This window comes from Suillus clintonianus, assembly GCF_016758775.1.
Source record: "Suillus clintonianus strain FC179 chromosome Unknown DEU56scaffold_94, whole genome shotgun sequence".
NCBI classification, from domain to species: Eukaryota; Fungi; Basidiomycota; class Agaricomycetes; order Boletales; family Suillaceae; genus Suillus; species Suillus clintonianus.
The window spans coordinates 88,040-106,793 of record NW_024539318.1 but is presented as its reverse complement, the minus strand read 5'-3'; the positions used below and the strand labels follow the sequence as shown (position 1 = coordinate 106,793).

Below are 18,754 nucleotides of genomic sequence, written 5' to 3'. Positions count from 1 at the left end.
CGCTGCATTGATCATACGTCACGGGTCATCCTTAACCTACGCGATGGGGCAACGGTAAAGCCAATGCTCACAAATCAGCATTTGCAATGCCTAGCATGACACGCTAACGAATCGACGCTTGGAGCCCATCCGATATCCGCTCAGAGTCACGCTAGTGACCGGATGGGCTAGTACACAAGTTTGGACTTCACTAGTGCGAGGTCTATGGAATAGCCCCCGTGCTAACGTATTGTAGGTATGTGTTTCACACTATTAGTCTTTTTGATTACCTGCAGTACCAGTGATCCCGTGCGGTGTATGCTGCGACGAGATGAGCGACCTATCACCGCCACTATCTAGTACAAGATTTCGTAATCCCAGTGCAGTGCTGGTGCATGATGAATCCCGTCTTTTTGAAGTATATAAGCTCGGACGTCCAAGGAGATCCATACTCAATATCCTAGACACCTTTTCCTACACTCGTCCACTTTTAGACTTTAGACATTTCGCAATGGCACCTATCGCAGTCCCCCCCACCAATACTCTCCACGACGTCATCGCTCAAGCTGTCGCCCGGTATCCGTCGCACGAGCTCGGATTCATAACCTCCTCGGCACATGACTCCTCCATTCAGACGAAGACCTTCACCGTGTTCAACCAATATGTTCGCAACCTTGCACGCGCCATGCTAGAGTGGGGAAAATCCACAGGTTCGGTAGTCGTCGTGTACCTGACGGAGCACGAAGACAACATGGCTGCTGTCTGGGCGTGTCTTCTGGCTGGCTATGTGCCCTGCTTGCAGCCCGCACTCAGCGCACAACAGGCGCACAAGGAGGGTCATGTTGCCCACATCAAGAACTTGTTTGGATCTGCTACTTGGCTGACCAGCGAGCTTGGGGCTGAGCAGATCTCGTCTATTTCTGGCCTGGATGTGCACCTACTCTCGGAATTAAAATCATCGGCGGAGCAATTTACGGTCGCAGCTGACTGGGTTGCATATGAGGCCAAGCCAGATGACGAAGCAATCCTATTCCTGACTTCAGGGTCGACTGGATTCTCGAAGGCAGTCGTGCACACGCACCGTACCATCCTGGCCGCATGCCGGGCCAAGGGTGACAGTTATGGCCTAACTTCTGAATCTCAAATCTTGAACTGTAAGGCGCACATCGTATAAATAAACGTTTCGAAATTAATGATGACATTCAGGGGTTGGATTTGATCACGTCGCGGGATCGTTGGAAATGCACATCACACCTATGCTATTCGGTGCTTCACAGCTCCACGTGCATGCATCTGCTATCCTCGCTGATCCTCTCCGGTTGCTCCGTCTGATCGACGAAAAGGTATATCTAGAATCCCGTCATAACATAACGTGTCTCTGATCATTCTATTTTAGTCGATTGAACTGGCTTTCGCCCCGAACTTCCTGTTCTCCAAGCTCACGCGTGATCTGGAGAAGAGAACCGACCTCTTCGGAAGCTTCGACCTGTCCTCAATCAAGCGGTTCAACAGCGGAGGTGAAGCCGTCGTTTCCAAGACCGCGCAGGCGTTTGCTGCTACCATGAAACAGCTCAGCCGGAACCCCTCCGCAGTGTCGTTCACCATCTCCCCTGGATTTGGAATGACAGAAACTTGGTAAGGATTTTTCAAGCATATTGATATATCTCAGCTGATGGGCCTTCGCAGTGCTGGATGCATCTACCACCCCGTGGATGTCCTCGCAACCGAGCCTGCCCACGAGTTCCTTGATCTCGGTCGTCCCATCAATGGTTGCGAGATGCGCATCGTTGACCCCGCAGATGGAGCCACTCTGCGCCCCGACGGGGAGAGCGGCGAGCTTCAGGTCCGGGGACCGATGGTCTTCGTACGCTATTACAACAACGCCGAGGCTACATCCTCTAGCTTCGTCGAGGGCGGCTGGTACCGCACCGGCGATGTTGGCATCATCGAGAATGGTGTGATGCGCCTGAGCGGTCGTATTAAGGATACCGTCATCGTCCACGGTGTATCATACGGTATCCCTGAGCTCGAGACACACCTCCAGACTGTTGAAGGAGTCACGCACTCGTTCCTCGGTGCAGCTCCGTACCGCGCTCCTGGCCAGGAGACGGAAGGGTTCATCATTTTCTACTCGCCAACATTCGACCTCGAAGGAGCAGATGCTTCCACGAAGCTCTTTGCCACGCACAGGGCCCTACGTGATATCTGTGTGAAGATGATCACCCTGCCTCCTCAAATCATCATTCCTATCCCTGTGAACCAGATGGAGAAAACGACTCTCGGGAAACTGTCTCGTGCGCGTCTGATCAGTCTCTTCAAGCAAGGCCAGCTTGCTCAGCACATCGCGCGGTCTGAGGAGCTTCTCAGCGAGGCCCGAGGCGCTACCTTCGTTGCTCCGTCGAGCGAGACGGAAAAGGCGCTTGCGAAAATATACGCAGGCATCTTCAATCTCGCAGAGAGCGAGATGTCTGCAAGCGATAACTTCTTCGAACTCGGCGGCACCTCCATTGATGTCATCAGGTGAATATGTCCGTCTCCGCCGTAAAACGACCTTTATTCACACATATATTCTCCAGGCTCAAGCGCGAGGGAGAGGCACACTTCGGCCTACCTGAGATCCCAACCATCCAGATCCTCAAGCACCCCGTTGTCTCGAGCTTGGCCAACTATGTGAACGCCTTGCTCTCCAAGGACAACCAGACCGAGGAATACGACCCCATCGTTCCCCTCCAGCTGACCGGAAACAAGACGCCGATCTTCTTCGTCCACCCCGGTGTCGGAGAGGTTCTCATCTTCGTCAACCTCGCGAAATACTTCCAAAATGAACGTCCGTTCTACGCGCTCCGTGCTCGTGGCTTCGAGCCCGGCCACCCCTTCTTCACCTCCATGGACGAGATGGTTTCGTGCTATGCCGCAGCAGTCAAGAGGACTCAGGCGACGGGACCGTACGCCATCGCGGGGTACAGTTACGGCGGTGTTGTCGCATTTGAAGTCGCCAAGAGGCTCGAGGCCATGGGTGACGAAGTGAAGTTCACCGGCCTCATCAACATTCCTCCTCATATCGCCGACCGCATGCACGAGATCGACTGGACGGGAGGCATGCTCAACTTGTCGTACTTCCTGGGTCTCGTGTCGAAGCACGACGCCAATGATCTTGCACCTGCTCTGAGGCCTATGACGAGGAAGGAGCAGCTCGAGGTGGTGTGGAAGTTGTCTCCCCCTGACCGTCTGGCCGAGCTGCAGTTGACTCCCGGGAAGCTCGACCACTGGGTTGACATTGCCGGGTCTCTGATTGAGTGCGGAAAGGACTACAACCCATCAGGCTCAGTTTGTAAGTTCTTCATTTTCTGACTTCGGCACCTCTTGTTGACAAGTCATCTCTCTCTTCAGCCGCAGTCGACGTTTTCTATGCTATTCCCCTTCGCGGCAGCAAGTCTGACTGGCTCAACAACCAGCTGAAGCCATGGTCTGGCTTCAGCCGCGGCGAGGCATCATATACTGATGTACCTGGACAACACTACACATTGATGGACTTTGACCACGTGCCGCAGTTCCAGAAGATCTTCCGCGGTCGTCTCGAGGCTCGTGGCCTGTAGATGTTCGTAGAGGCCATGTTGTGTTTATATCTACCCTGCGCACGTCGATGATTCGAAGTATATATTGGGCCTTACTCGGAGTACCTATGGCTTAGACTTAATTCGCTCGACTAATTACGCTTCGTTGTTTTATGACAAAAGTACATATTTGAATTCATTTGTTTATATTTTCTATGACTGTGCTTGTGATTTCACTGTTCGGAGTGACTCATCAGTTGATGTGCATTCTTCGGTACCCAGTGCCTTACCGCCACACGCATCGCCACGTGACTATTATGTGGTTTGTTTATTTCAGAAGGCGTTGCCAAACAAATGTTGACGTTGCCCAGTTGGTCACCCAGCTGGTTGTGGAAGCAAGCATACGAAGTCGGTGGAAAAATTAGCTACGTGCATTATGTCGATTTCATTCTGCACTGAGAAGCCATTTTTTCTTACAGCAAGATCTGGTATTTCCGCGTTCTGATTCACCTGTATGGTCCAGGCGACACCACGTGAGTAGGTTAGACAGGAGTCTTAGGCTCTCAGTATTTTTTCAGGACAGTCACGGTATGCCACATGAAACACGATTTCTTCGTTGGCTCACGAGGCCCGACTCATACTGTACCGGTTTTAGTTATTCAGCATGCACTTCCTGCTTGAGGAATAGAATAATATCATGGTGGCGCTCGCCAAACAGGATGATGTGTTGAGTATTTCCATCGAATCTGTTGTTGATGATTCAAACCTTGACATAACGCAAGCGCAAGCATTGCACGACAAGGCACGCATTGTTGATGAGTCTCCTCTGAATAGATGTATTCAAGTTGTGCGTGAGTGAGGGAATGTAGGTCTGCTTGAGGTGAACCTAATCTTTCAGGAGAGACTTGAATGTATATTTTCTGCGTGCAGGTACGACGCCGACAATATTTTGGAATGCGGTACCCATACCTCACGATGACGCAGATCGATCGTAGGTTGCCCGCATGCTTGGGATACCGGGGAAGTCATGCGGGGTGCATTAGGTTGCTTTTTTTTTCCGAGGGCGTTGACTTACAACACAGCGTGTTGTAAGAGATAGTAAAATGGAGCAGAGCTGTGTCGAGGCAGGATGAACAATAAACAGCTTTCCAAAGCGAAGTATGGAGCGTTCTATTTACCAGGAGCAAAATTAAGTAATACTTCTTTATATGCCGGACGTACCAAACGCAGCTAATAAATGATGGAGTCTGCCCACTATCACGCGTGAGTGGATGAGAGATCCAAGCTCAAGACAGGTTTATACTAGTGTTGTGATGAATCGAAATTCCACTCACGATGCTGAGCATGCAGGGCTAGCACTAATCTCGCGCCCGAGATATTCTTTATCATTGGCAGCGTAAAAGTCAGAGCTATACTCCAAAATTAACACAGGATATCCAAAGCGCCGAGCGCTGATTAGCTGCATCAAACATGACTTGAGTTCTGATATACTCCAACAAGTCAGTCAGTGTCGCAGTACTAATCACAGCAAGCCGCAGCATCCTAAAAGTTGATCAATTGATCTGCTGAGTATGAGCTCAAGGGGACATAGCTCCAATTACAGCGCAGCATTTTCCTAGTGCCCCATCATTTGGCCTCGTCCCCCGTGGCACAGCGAGCTGGGTACGTAACTCGCGGACTCGGATGTCAAGTGGTTCGTGTTCCGGAAGTCAAGAATTGGGCTTCCGTCCCGCATGGGCTTGTGCTGCTTAGTAGAGTAAAAAAGATGCCAAAGTTGAGAGAGTTCGGAGGAGCACATTGTTAAGTTACAGGGGAACTGGTCTTAAGACCCTTTAATGTGCGCGATAGAGGCAGACTCTGGCATCGAAGTCACCTTGTTTACATTGCCGGTCAGACCTCCATTGTTTGGTGACCTCAACCATATATGGTTATGGCCGTACAATTTACTACGGGTACTGCCCGTACCGTAACCGGAGAATAGATACGTATACCGGCAAGTACGGGCCAGTGACACGGTGAGCACTAATCGGGAATATTATGCGATCAAAACGGTCAATTTACATAATTGAGCATCGATTCTCCTCCTCATCCCAACTTCATAGTAATCTCAACACCAACTCTACACTGGCATGCATATGGCTTCTCCTAAGCATCGCGCGGAAGATGATTCGCATACATCATTATTGAACGGTACAAGGCGTATGTTACCGACACCGCTCCGAGTACATATATAAGTAATTCCAAGAATGTCGCCAACTACTCAACATCCTAGACACCTTTTCTAAATTTCTTCCTACTACTGCTTTGACATCTAGCCTCAGAAATGGCACCCGTCGCAGTCTCCCCAACTGCCACCACTGACTTCGTTACCACCATCAAGACATCTGTGGTCTCTCCCCAACCCAATACTCTCCACGATGTTATCGCTCAAGCTGTCGACCGGTATCCGTCGCACGAGCTCGGCTTCATAACCTCCTCGGCACATGACTCCTCCATTCAGACGAAGACCTTCACCACGTTTAACCAATATGTTCGTAACCTTGCACGTGCCATGCTAGAGTGGGGAAAACCCACAGGCTCAGTTATCGTCGTATACCTTACGGAGCACGAAGATAACATGGCCGCTATCTGGGCGTGTCTTCTGGCTGGCTATGTGCCCTGCTTGCAGCCCGCACTCAGCGCGCAACAGGCGCACAAGGAGGGTCATGTTGCCCACATCAAGAACTTGTTTGGGTCTGCTACTTGGCTAACTAGCGAGCTCGGGGCTGATCAGATCACGTCCATTTCTGGTCTCGAAGTTCACCTGCTCTCGGAATTGAAATCATTGGCGGAGAGATTTACGGTTGCAGCTGATTGGGTTGCATATGAGGCTAAGCCAGATGATGAGGCGATCCTGTTCCTGACATCAGGCTCGACTGGATTCTCGAAGGCGGTCGTGCACACGCACCGTACCATCCTGGCTGCGTGCCGCTCCAAGGGGCAAAGCTACGGCCTGACTTCTGAATCTCAAGTTTTGAACTGTAAGGCGCACACTATCGTTAATTTCAAACCGTTTATTAAAATGTCATTCAGGGGTCGGATTTGATCACGTCGCGGGATCTTTAGAAATGCACATCACACCTATGCTATATGGTGCTTCACAGCTCCACGTGCATGCATCTGCCATCCTTGCAGATCCCCTTCGGCTGCTCCGTCTGATCGACGAAAAGGTATGCTAACACCGAACCACAGCTTAACGTGTCTCTTATCATTCCATTTCTAGTCCATCCAATTGGCTTTCGCCCCGAATTTCCTGCTCTCCAAGCTCACTCGTGATTTGGAGAAGCGCACCGATTTATTTGGGTGCTTCGACCTGTCCTCTATCAAGCGGATCAACAGCGGAGGTGAAGCTGTGATTTCCAAGACGGCGCAAGCCTTTGTTGCTATGATGAAGAAATTTAGCAAGAACCCCTCTGCGGTGTCCTTTGTGATCTCACCTGGGTTTGGAATGACAGAAACTTGGTAAGGAATTTTTAAGCATATTGATATCTCGGCTGATGGGCCTCGTAGTGCTGGATGCATTTACAACTCTGTGGATGTCCTCGCGTCCGAGCCTGCTCACGAATTCCTTGAACTCGGACGTCCCATCAATGGTTGCGAGATGCGCATCGTTGACCCCGCAGATGGCGCCACTCTGCGCCCCGACGGGGAGAGCGGCGAGCTTCAGGTCCGGGGACCGATGGTCTTCGTACGCTATTACAACAACGCCGAGGCTACGTCCTCAAGCTTTGTTGAGGGCGGCTGGTACCGCACCGGCGATGTTGGCATCATCGAGGATGGTGTCATGCGCCTGAGCGGTCGTATCAAGGACACCGTCATCGTCCATGGTGTCTCATACGGTATCCCCGAGCTCGAGACACACCTCCAGACCGTTGAAGGGGTCACGCACTCGTTCCTCGCTGCTGCTCCGTACCGCGCTCCTGGTCAGGAGACAGAAGGGTTCATCATTTTCTACTCGCCAACATTCGACCTCGCAGGAGCAGATGCCTCCACGAAGCTCTTTGCCACGCACCGGGCCCTACGTGATATATGTGTGAAGATGATCACCCTGCCTCCTCAAATCATCATTCCCATCCCTGTGAACCAGATGGAGAAGACGACTCTCGGGAAACTGTCTCGTGCGAAGCTCATCAGTCTCTTCAAGCAAGGCCAGCTTGCTCAGCACATCGCGCGGTCTGAGGAGCTTCTCAGTGAGGCACGGGGCGCTACCTTCGTCGCACCGTCGAGCGAGACGGAAAAGGCGCTTGCGAAAATATTTGCTGGCATCTTCAACCTCGCGGACAGCGAGGTGTCGGCGAGCGACAACTTCTTCGAGATCGGCGGTACTTCTATTGATGCTATCCGGTAAATACATCTCTTTCTGCCTTCAAATGACCTTCGCTGACACATAATCTCCAGGCTCAAGCGCGAAGGAGAGGAACACTTCGGTCTGGCTGACATATCTGCCATCCAAATCCTCAAGCATCCCGTTCTCTCGAGCCTGGCAAATTACGTCAACTCCTTGCTCTCCATGGGCACACAGACTGAAGAGTACGATCCCATTGTTCCCCTCCAAGTGACCGGGAATAAGACGCCAATCTTCTTCGTTCACCCTGGTATCGGAGAAGTCCTCATATTCGTCAATCTCGCCAAATATTTCCATAATGAGCGTCCCTTCTATGCTTTCCGTGCTCGTGGCTTCGACGCCGGCCACCCCTACTTCACATCCATGGACGAGATGGTTTCCTGCTATGCCGTAGCAGTCAAGCGGACTCAGGCGACGGGACCATACGCCATCGCGGGGTATAGTTACGGTGGTGTCGTCGCATTTGAAGTTGCCAAGAGGCTCGAGGCCATGGGTGACGAAGTCCAGTTCACCGGCCTCATCAACATTCCTCCTCATATCGCCCCCCGCATGAACGAGATTGATTGGACGTCCGGCATGCTCCATTTGTCGTCATTCCTCGGTCTTGTGGCGAAACACGATGCTGATGATCTGGCTCCTCCCCTGAGACCGCTCACGAGGCAAGAGCAGCTCGAGTTCGTGTGGAAGATGTCGCCTCCTCAACGTATCGTCGAGCTCCAGCTGACGATCGAGAAGCTTGACAAATGGGTTGACCTTGCTGGGTCTCTCATCGATTGCGGACTGGACTACAATCCATCAGGTTCAGTTTGTAAGTCTGTTCCAATTTCTGGGGTTGAGAGCCACTTGCTCACACACCGACTTCTCAAGCCGCACTTGATGTTTTCTACGCCATTCCCTTTGCCGGAACCAAGACAGACTGGCTTAACAACCAGCTCAAGCCATGGTCTGGCTTCAGCCGCGGCGAGGCATCATATACTGATGTGCCTGGGGAACACCACACGCTGATGGACATTGACCATGTCCCGCAGTTCCAGAAGATCTTCCGCAGTCGTCTCGAGGCTCGTGGGTTGTAGACATATGGAGAGGCATATTCCGAATATATTCTTGTCTTTGATGGTTTATTCATCTATAGTGGGAGTGCATGCGTTTTCGTACTTAATTTGCTAGATCCGTTGCGTTGTCATGCTTAGACTTAGAATATTGCAAGTATCCCTAGAGCAGTTCTTCTGATTGATCGCACAGGTGCTTATGTGAGGAAACTATCTTGCACAGTGTGCTAGCCCCTGCTAGCCCGAATCAGCTCTTAACAGCCAGTCGCATGGGCGCTGATGTGGGGAAACCTAAAATCATCTTGCGCAGTATGCACACATCACTGACGGGCGGGCATTACTCAAGGACTCAAGGAGTATAAAACTAAACCCGATCTGCATGGTGGATATAAATTTGCGGAAGAATACCCATTTTCTCCACTACATCCCACATCGCTGTTGTAGGATGGTTTCCAAGATTTTTGCCTTCCTTTCAGTACTTGCAGTCTATGCAATGGCTGCACCGTTCACCGTTGTAGGAGGTAAGTGTAGCAACTAGCGTTTAATTGAATCTATATTGAATAAATAATTTTAGGAGAAACTTATGCCACTGTTGCAGCTTCGGAACCAGGCTTTTTTGAGCCTTCCTGCATTCTTGGCAAGAGACATGTGATGGATCGCTGTAAGAATTTCAGCCAAATTAGCATCACCGCGCATTGTCTGAACTTATCTGCAGCACCTTCACCCGATTGCTAAATCTTTTCTTGACTTGGCGCCATAGTTAGGCTGAAGGAGTTGTGGCGAAATCGCAATAGATAATAGACTATTTATACAAGAGCCTCATGAACTGTTCATGAGATGTCTTAAACAACACCTTCAATCTATTTTACAAACGACACCTGAATTGGGCGCACCTGGACTTTTGCGAAGTACATCGGCAGCTCGCTAGTAGCTCAAACTGACGCGCCACGGAATGTGCGATATGCAGAGCCCCCTTTGCTCATTTGTCCGGCGGAATCATCAATGACAGTCCTATAATTCTGCTTATAACGTAGTCCAGCGAGAAAGTTCGAAAGCAACTCCAAATTTAAAGGGCTTGGCGTCGATACCAAATTACCAATTGCTTCCGCGGGATCAAACACTGCATGTGGCTGTGTAACGCACCAAGCAAAATAACTTAATCCCCCCGACTCAACTTGATCCATGGGGCACATGCGAGGTGGGTACTAGATAATCTCTTCTTGATCAATATTTTGCATAGCCGTCATGGACTGGCGAGTGCTTCATCCTTTCTTGCTTGTCAATTGCAAGTCACTATCATACCATCATGATTCGTCTCTTGTTTTGCCCACGACTTTAGAGCTCGCTGATACTCAGGACCCAGGAAGCTTGTCGTGTAAGGCAGCAGAATATGGACAAGTTCAAGTTGTGCTTGAGGTAGTCCGCTGCAAATGTCATCAAGAGGCAAACCGTTAGCGTCACAGCCTGCTACCTGTGGTGGGAATACCTCAGATGGTGATCACGCACTTCTTGAATAAGGTGAGTATTCTTTTCCGGTAGAGGTGGTGCTTGAATTGCTAGGTTTGCAAACGTGTATGCTTCAATACTATGAGCACATTTTTTTTTACGGCTATGGTTACTTTGTTAACCAGGAGGTCGATGTTTTTCAGTAATCTTGCCAATGCCCTGACATTCAAATTTTACAATCACCAGCAGGACAAGTAGTTTTATTACGATGCAGGCTGGAGCTAGAGATCTGCGTTTCTCGACAAACTTACAAGTGGGTACCCAATCCGATCTGGATGAGGCAAAATGTTCACGCTGTATTTCAAACTCTCTGATATATCTCGCGCAGCCTCTCGCCATGATCTTAGTGCTGTCAAATCATGATCCGCCTCTGCCAAGGAGATGAACTGTGGCTCTCCTATAAAACCACACTAAGATTTCTTGATCAACACGTTGACGCTCTATTGCCATCCTCACGCCATTTCGATGTGGTCACAGGGGCCATACCGTCCATTGTGGATGCTTCCTTGTGTGGTGTTAATAATGGTTCTTTCACGACTGCTGTGGAGCTGGTAGAGCATGGCTGTACAGTATTCTGGTCTATTTTTCACTAGCATCATGTTGCCATGCATCCGCATACTACCTACAGCCTTGGTTATTATGAGCGCCCAAGATCCCATTCACATTCCACCTGATACTGCGCAGATCGAAGTCTCCGAGTCTCAGTCCGTTGCCGAAGAGCAATTCAGTTCTTCTGATCGATCACACAGGTGCTGATGTGAGGAAACCATCTTGCACAGTGTGCTGGACCTAATCAGCTCGTAACAGCCAGTCGCATGGGCGCTGATGTAGGGAAACCTGGAATCATCCTGCGCAGTGTGCATACGTCACTGACGGGCGGGCATCAAGAACTATTACTCAAGGAGTATAAAACTAAACCCGAACTGCACCGTGGATATAAATTTGCGGATTTTCTCCACTACATTCCACATCGCTGTTGTAGGATGGTTGCCAAGATTTTTGCCTTCCTTTCAGTACTTGCAGTCTATGCAATGGCTGCACCGTTCCCCGTTGTAGGAGGTAAGTGTAGCGACTAGAGTTTAATTGAATCTATATTGAATAAATAATTTAGGAGAAACTTATGCCGCTGTTGCAGCTTCGGAACCAGGCTCTGAGGCTTGGGAATGTTTAATTCTTGGCAAGAGGCATGTGATGGATCGCTGTAAGAATTTCAGCCAATTTAGCATCACCGCGCATTGTCTGAACTTATCTGCAGCACCTTTTTCCCCATGCTAAATCTTTTCTTGACTTGGCGCCATAGTTAGGCTGAAGGAGTCGTGGCGAAATCGCAATAAATAATAGGCTATTTATACAAGAACTTCAAGAATTGTTCGTGAGATGTCTTCAACAACACCTTCAATCTATTTTATAAATGACATTTGAATTGGGCGCACCTGGACTTCTGCCGAGTACATCGGCAGCTCGCTAATAGCTCAAGCTGACGCGACACGGAATGTGCGATACGCAGAGCCCCCTTTGTCTGGCGGAATCATCGCATGACGGTCCTATAATTCTGCTTAAAGGGGGTAGAAACTTATCCATATATTCCTAGTAAATCACTTGTCCAGATAATTAAGAAAGTGATCAGTGTATATTTCAAAGTTCAAACTATCATGGCGGCACCACAATCTTGGAAACCATAAATCTTGCGGAAACGCTCCTGTAGTTGCTAGTTGAGAGGAAGTCTGAGGGACGACTGTGTTCCTCCTCCTGTGTTTGCCCCACCGCAAGCTCACCAAGTTGGCAAGGTGAATCTTAGTAGCCTTATTGCACTGCATCCGTTTGATGTGACCGACTCGGACCTCACCGTATCGACGCAAAACGACGGATATATTGACAAGTTACGAGGAAAAATATATCCGTCGTTCTGCGTCGATATGGTGAGGACCGGGTTTCACTGGAACTCGTTCTTGGAAGTGATGCATTTCAGAATGTGTAAGCTTGCACCCGGACCAAAAAGTACGTAACGTTTCAGAACCCATATTTCATGCATTCAGGTTGGTACATATATCATACTATGGAGTGGCCCAGATGTTCAAAGGTCCACATGTCTCAAGCAGCTTTGAAGTTTGTCCAAAAGCAACCGTACAGTGATCGTCTCTGAACTAGGGATGGCACCATCAACCACGGCACCAAAGCGAAAGCAGACTCGGAAACATGACTTACTGTCGCAACGTGCCGCTCAGGCTGCCCGCCCATTATGAGATTTCAACGCAGGCCAAATCTCCATGCTATTAGAATTACAAGGCGCTAAGGGTGAGTCATTTGGATGGACAGCAAACTACTTATACTTACGTTTAATTGGCAAACAAAGTCTGGGCAACAATCTGCAGTCGTTTTGCAAGCATATGTGCCAGAGCCAGTGTCACATGCACTGACAGACATGGATGTTGTCAAAGCAACAACAACGGCGAGGAAGGAGAAACGCATTTTTTAGTGAGGTGATACGGAATCTTCTGAGGGGGATCTTGAATAAGAACTCTGAGGATGGGGGATACTGTAGGAAGACGGCCAGCTTTTATATCCTGCGCATAGTAATGGGCAAACTTCTGAATCGATTCGGCAGAATGGTGATCGAGCTACTGTGACGCGGTCCGCGCGGCAGGACCGCGTCGATTTCACCTCAGACCTGGCCCGACTACATACGAGCAATGAAAATTGCGCACATATGCGCCCTATACACACACATCATGAGTTGCACACCACTGACATCAAATGAACGTAAATTGGGAATGTATCCGAATGTTTGGAACCAGGTAAATCGAGTGGGCCGCATCACTACTGGACCGTACTAGTAGTCATGATGGTAGGAAGGGAACATCGTGAAGTCGGACTTTGGAGTTAGAAGCATTCCTTGTACGCTGAGCAGCAGATGCGATTTTTGTGTGAATACATTGAGGGATCCGTGCAGCTTCGCAACAAGTGCGAGGGGAAATGAAAGCACACGTCATTTATTATCGAACTCCATATACGGCACTTTGCGTATTTCTGTCGCACGCCACAGTGTGAACGCTCTTATCATGAGTACGATCTTCTTTTCGTAGCTTGGACTATCAAACCCGCCTCACCGCGCTCATTTCGACGGACAGCGAAAGCCTCTGCTCGGGGGATGACGCGACGCGTGGTTACGTCTACGCGCTCATTATGACCGCTCACATAGAAATCTCACGCTGACGCAGGAACAATGGGATCTCAAATCGTAACGTGAGTAGCTGGTCCTGCCTCTTCAGATGCCAACGTGCTCAAGCTGGAAGGCGTACTTGCTGTCCCAAATATAGTGGAATCATGTCCGAATGGTGGGTATGCAGTCCGTTGTCTGATGAGGAGGCTATGCAGATCCGATCGCTGGTTCCTTCCATCGCGTCTAAAGGCTCCACGCCGCCATAGGCGGTTAGACACTTCAACAATACCCTCGGGTAGTAGATCGGACAGCAAAACAAGGATAATAATCTCTTAGATGCCACCTCTACACCTTCATCCTCTACTACATCGACAAGAGAGCTACCCCTCTTATGTGCGTATGAATACGGGGGCCGTCCTTCTCCGGAAGCAATCGATTTGAACCCTCACCCGGAACTCTCAAACCTCCGTTCAGCTTTTTAAAAAAAGTCATTTGTATCCATTTGGAGCAAAATACCCCAGGACACCGGTGTCATGGGTTACGACTTTCACGGAATTTAATAGGCGCTTGGAAATTACTACCCACAATATTAATGCCCATCGCCCCCTTGTAAAAATACACCATCAATGGTACTCAGCCGGCTGTGCTGCAGTTTTCACGGTGCTCGATTGCAAATTGTCTAGTGATCATAACAAACGTTTCATTCATCCTGTCATTGGTACATTAGGTTAACGTTACAGGCGAGCGTGTCAGTCTACTAAGCATATCATACCCAAGTTCAGTATCGTGAGGACATCTCAATCTACAGCTTTCAATTGAACAAAAAAAACACGCATCCAACTTCATAGGAAGATGCCTTAACCACTTTTATCCAATGGCGACCTGCAGCTAAACGCTGTCGCAGCACCCGTGGTTTGGAACGCAGTCACGATCGACTGGACGGCCGAGTACGCGCCCAGAGTAGCGCAGGACAAGCATGCGAGCGCGAGAAGGAAGTTCCACGCGTTAAAGAAGGCATTCTTGTTGAAGACTGGCAGCAGGGTTAGATTTGGCGTGAGGGAACTCTGCGGAAGTTGGTACGTACATGCACGTTTCCAACGCGCTGACCGTCTGGTCGAGCTGCAGTTGACTCCCGGGAAGCTCAACCACTGGGTTGACATTGCCGGGTCTCTTATTGAGTGCGGAAAGGATTACAACCCATCAGGCTCAGTTTGTAAGTCCTTTATTTTCTGACTTCGGCACCTCTTGTTGACATGTCACCCCTCTTCTCAGCCGCAGTGGATGTTTTCTATGCTATTCCCCTCCGTGGCAGCAAGTCTGACTGGCTCAACAACCAGCTCAAGCCGTGGTCTGGTTTCAGCCGCGGCGAGGCATCATATACTGATGTGCCTGGGGAACACCACACGCTGATGGACATCGACCATGTCCCGCAGTTCCAGAAGATCTTCCGCAGTCGTCTCGAGGCTCGTGGGCTGTAGACTTATGGGGAGGCATATTCCGAATATATTCTTGTCTTTGATGGTTTATTCATTTATAGTGGGAGTGCATGCGTTTTCGTACTTAATTTGCTAGATCCGTTGCGTTGTCATGCTTGGACTTAGAATATTGCAAGTATGCGCCGTATTTTGCTTTTGGGCTCCACTCGACGTCCTACTTCGATCCCATTCCAACTGGCAGGTACTGCGTACACGGCGGTCACTTTCGGATCTCAACAGTCCGGAGAGATGCTCGGATGGATTAACAGTCGCGAATCAGGTGTTTCCTTTGGAAAACATCGCGAGAGAACTTCGGTACAGAAGGGTGAATAAATGAGGTTCAGCTTACCGTAACCTCCTGGTAGCGCGTCGAGCAGGCTGGTAAGCAGCTGCAGGACGTCATTGGAATCATCTGCAAACATAAAACGAGAATGTCATAACGTAGTCCAGCGAGAAAGTTTGAAAGCAACTCGAAATTTAAAGGGGCTTGGCGTCGATACCAATTGCTTCCGCAGATCAAACGCTGGAGGTGGCTGTGTAACGAACCAATAATCCCCCCAATTCAAATCCGTGGGGCATATGCGAGGTGGGTATCACCTGTGTGTCACCATAAACGTCACATATTAGTAAGATAGATGTGATGTGATGTTCGTTACTAACTAGGGGGGAAATCTTATGCTGCAGTGCTTCAGCGATTTCCGCAGCACTCAGCATCGACTTCAGAGAAATGCCTAAATAGATAAGATATAATCAGTAGATATAATCAGCCATCTTATCTGCTTATGTCACGTTCCTCTAACGCTAAATCAGGTGATGGTGTTACTTTCCCAAGCCCCTCGTTGTTTCCCACGACGACTAAACCTTCATGCTCGTTGTTGCACACGACAACCACAATATATATCTCAAATCTCATTATTTTACAGCGCTCTTTTTGGTCCCTCGTATATAAAATCTTTAGATACTTATTAACTATATGTTTTCACTCCATACAATACATAAATAAGATACAATCAGTAGATATGATAAGCCATCTTATCTGCTTATGTCATGTTCCTCTAACGCAGCCGGTGCTATACTTTCCCAAGTCCCCTCGTTGTTTCCCACGACAACTAAACCTTCGTGCTTGTCGTTGCACATGGGACACTTGGTAGTAAACGCATGATGACATCCTCCAGGGTGAGGATGTCAATCCTCAATGACTACCGCTTCCTTGACTCGAATATGACGCGACCGACTGGACGAGGAACGGCTGCGAGCAGAATCCATTAGACGCGAGTTGGTTTCATTTCCTTCCTTTTGTTTTTACCCCTTACACCACCAAAGAAAATCAGTGAGTGCGTGTACTCTTAGCTGAGGCCCAGATCGAGGTTGGACCGGACCACCATGACAACACGCACAATGACTTTTCTTCCTTTGATTTTGAGGATGACAGCATGGATGCCGAGGAAACCGAAGAGGATACTATTAGTGGGCCACTGTTCTCTGAATTTTATTGTACTTGCGCTGTACAAAGGTACATCTGAACAAATGTTTTTGCGCACTCTCTTATTACCTTTGTAATAGAGGGGCTACCCACTGCCAACGACACGAAAAGCAAACACGAACACAGCGCAATCACCATGCCCATGTCGCGTGGACAGAGCAGATGCCTGCCCTCACTGACACCTATCTACACTGGAAGTATGGGCAAGATTTTGCAAATCTCGCCCATAACACTCAGCATTCATTCAGTGTCCGCAGTGTCGGTATCATGGGTATGAATCAGTCTCTCTGCCGTCTCACTTACTGACAGTTGTAAGTAGATTTCTTACACAATGTAACAATTCATCAGCAGCTCGATGAACCAGGGAATGCTGCTCTCCTGCGCCATGGTCTCCTTGGTTGTTCGCCCATCCAGCCAACGGTTGCAATACACCTTCATCAGGAAATCGACCCGAAATTGATATGACCGGATATAATTGGTAATCAGCAAACATTATTACAAGTCATGTTTTAGCCTTAGATATCATTATCATGGTGTCACACATATATGAACTAAGATATGACTATGCAAGACATGTCACCTTGATGTATCTTGGCTATCAGGAAATCAGCACAAACTTGTTGTTCCTAGATTTAGTTGACAAACTCAAATCAACAATCCACTGAATTATATAAGATTATATACAGAGATAAAGCTTGATCATAGGCATGACAACTTGGTATTAAATGAACAAACATCAGTCATATTACTTGTGTGCCTGAACTTTCTTGAACACACCACTTTCTAGTATTTTGCTTATAACTCACTAGGATCTTAACCAAAAAATGTCATGAGACTATGGAAAGACTACCCTTCACAAGGGCTACAACTTTGATTTTCATCGGAAAGATTCCCACGGTCTACCCTAGTCATTCCTTATCTTGGTCCTTAATCAAAATCCAAGTCCCTAATAACCAAAAACTCGAAATTTCATCAAGTCTTTCTTTACTATTGTATTCCTGTTGGTATTCTTAGTCTTAATAAGCAAACATCAGTCACATTATTTGTGTGCCTGAACTTTCTTGAACACACCACTTCGTAGTGTTTTGCTTATAACTCATTAGGATCTTAACCACAAAATGTCATGAGACTATGGAAAGACTACCCTTGACAAGGGCTACAACTTTGATTCTCATCAAAAAAGTTGCCACAGTCTACCCTAGTCATTCCTTATCAAAATCCTAATGTTGATTTTCATCGAAAAAGTTGCCAGTCTACCCTAGTCATTCCTTATCAAAATCCTAATGGTAGAGTATTATATTAGACTTAGAAAGTATCATATTTTATTTTAAGTCCAATGGATATGGTATATATGTCAGTTGCTGCCTAGATATATACAAGGTCATGTAGTCTAATGGTAAGTGATGCTCGAAAGTGTGTGAATTGATCAGGTGATCTCAGGTGGTAAGTTGTAAGCTCGAGGGTTCAAACCAAAAAAGTGGCATAAATTCAAATTGAAATAATGATTAGTAATTCTTTTATTTTACTGACCATAATATCGAACATTATACAGGCCAATTGTGTGACAGTTTTGTCTGAAGTATCCTAGCATTATAATACATTGTCAAGGATGGCAGGTGTTTGCAATATGTATCATATTTGTGCCTTTGGTGGTTTCTGCCAGTGGAACCTGCCTATCTAAAGCTTTGTCTGGCCAAGTGCAATTATGATAGATATTATATAAATTTTATGATATATAAAGCTTTATAAAGCTATGTCATTGTCGAGTCAATTTCCTGATGTTGACTGTTTGGAGCTATACCATCAGATCTGCCAGTGCCAGTCCTCTTTCAGCATCCAGTCCATCACAAGAGTTTTGTATACACTTCACAATGTAAGTTATTAATATGATTTTTGACATCATTTACAGCTACCTGTAGGTAACATATAGCCCTGCATTCCGGACTCAGTTTTCCATAGTGTTTGACATCTACATTCAAATCCAGTGTTCTATTCAACAACACATCAACATTGCACTTCACAGAAATCCAGTGGACTGGTACATGAATGGAGTATGTCCATGCTGTGCTTTTGAGGTGTGTGTATGCCTTACAACATTATTTCATGTACTAATTGTTCTCAGCAACCAAATGAACCAAACCTTGTCCCACGGCGATTACACAGT

The 18,754-nt window shown here is 48.0% G+C and overlaps 6 protein-coding genes across 6 annotated transcripts; all 6 read left to right on the top strand.

Moving 5' to 3' along the window:
* Window positions 1-391: 391 nt before the first annotated feature.
* DEU56DRAFT_826702 (atromentin synthetase) lies at window positions 392-3,575 on the top strand (the record flags this gene model as incomplete). The annotated part of the gene is made up of 6 exons (XM_041354354.1): window positions 392-1,133; window positions 1,186-1,322; window positions 1,376-1,614; window positions 1,666-2,499; window positions 2,556-3,310; window positions 3,370-3,575. Exons 1-6 carry the CDS (start codon window positions 491-493, stop codon window positions 3,573-3,575), a joined length of 2,814 nt encoding a protein of 937 aa, XP_041204227.1. The 5' UTR covers window positions 392-490.
* A 2,281-nt stretch (window positions 3,576-5,856) lies between these two features.
* DEU56DRAFT_892935 (atromentin synthetase) lies at window positions 5,857-9,160 on the top strand (the record flags this gene model as incomplete). The annotated part of the gene is made up of 6 exons (XM_041356333.1): window positions 5,857-6,553; window positions 6,606-6,742; window positions 6,796-7,034; window positions 7,083-7,916; window positions 7,971-8,725; window positions 8,785-9,160. The coding sequence occupies 6 exons, from the start codon at window positions 5,857-5,859 to the stop codon at window positions 8,988-8,990; spliced, it is 2,868 nt and encodes a 955-aa protein (XP_041204226.1). The 3' UTR covers window positions 8,991-9,160.
* Window positions 9,161-9,314: 154 nt separating this feature from the next.
* On the top strand, window positions 9,315-10,007 carry DEU56DRAFT_983477 (uncharacterized protein). Its single transcript, XM_041359953.1, has 3 exons — window positions 9,315-9,487; window positions 9,541-9,627; window positions 9,682-10,007. Exons 1-3 carry the CDS (start codon window positions 9,346-9,348, stop codon window positions 9,699-9,701), a joined length of 249 nt encoding a protein of 82 aa, XP_041204225.1. The 5' UTR covers window positions 9,315-9,345; the 3' UTR covers window positions 9,702-10,007.
* A 1,023-nt stretch (window positions 10,008-11,030) lies between these two features.
* DEU56DRAFT_759582 (uncharacterized protein) lies at window positions 11,031-11,747 on the top strand (the record flags this gene model as incomplete). Its single annotated transcript, XM_041350329.1, has 3 exons — window positions 11,031-11,221; window positions 11,455-11,531; window positions 11,584-11,747. 3 exons carry the CDS (start codon window positions 11,031-11,033, stop codon window positions 11,745-11,747), a joined length of 432 nt encoding a protein of 143 aa, XP_041204224.1.
* Window positions 11,748-14,258: 2,511 nt separating this feature from the next.
* Window positions 14,259-15,586, top strand: DEU56DRAFT_963312 (uncharacterized protein; the record flags this gene model as incomplete). Its single annotated transcript, XM_041359384.1, has 4 exons — window positions 14,259-14,309; window positions 14,360-14,380; window positions 14,521-14,845; window positions 14,905-15,586. 4 exons carry the CDS (start codon window positions 14,259-14,261, stop codon window positions 15,108-15,110), a joined length of 603 nt encoding a protein of 200 aa, XP_041204222.1. The 3' UTR covers window positions 15,111-15,586.
* DEU56DRAFT_826672 (uncharacterized protein) lies at window positions 14,818-15,586 on the top strand (the record flags this gene model as incomplete). Its single annotated transcript, XM_041354353.1, has 2 exons — window positions 14,818-14,845; window positions 14,905-15,586. A coding segment is annotated over exon 2 (221 nt), but the record flags the coding sequence as incomplete, so codon positions are not given.
* Window positions 15,587-18,754: the final 3,168 nt, after the last annotated feature.

Coding starts and splice junctions, on each gene's coding strand:
- DEU56DRAFT_983477 (XM_041359953.1), top strand. CDS start 9,346: ATGGTGGATATAAATTTGCGGAAGAATACCCATTTTCTCCACTACATC. Junction 9,488..9,540: donor ACCGTTCACCGTTGTAGGAG/GTAAGTGTAGCA, acceptor AAATAATTTTAG/GAGAAACTTATGCCACTGTT. Junction 9,628..9,681: donor GAGACATGTGATGGATCGCT/GTAAGAATTTCA, acceptor ACTTATCTGCAG/CACCTTCACCCGATTGCTAA.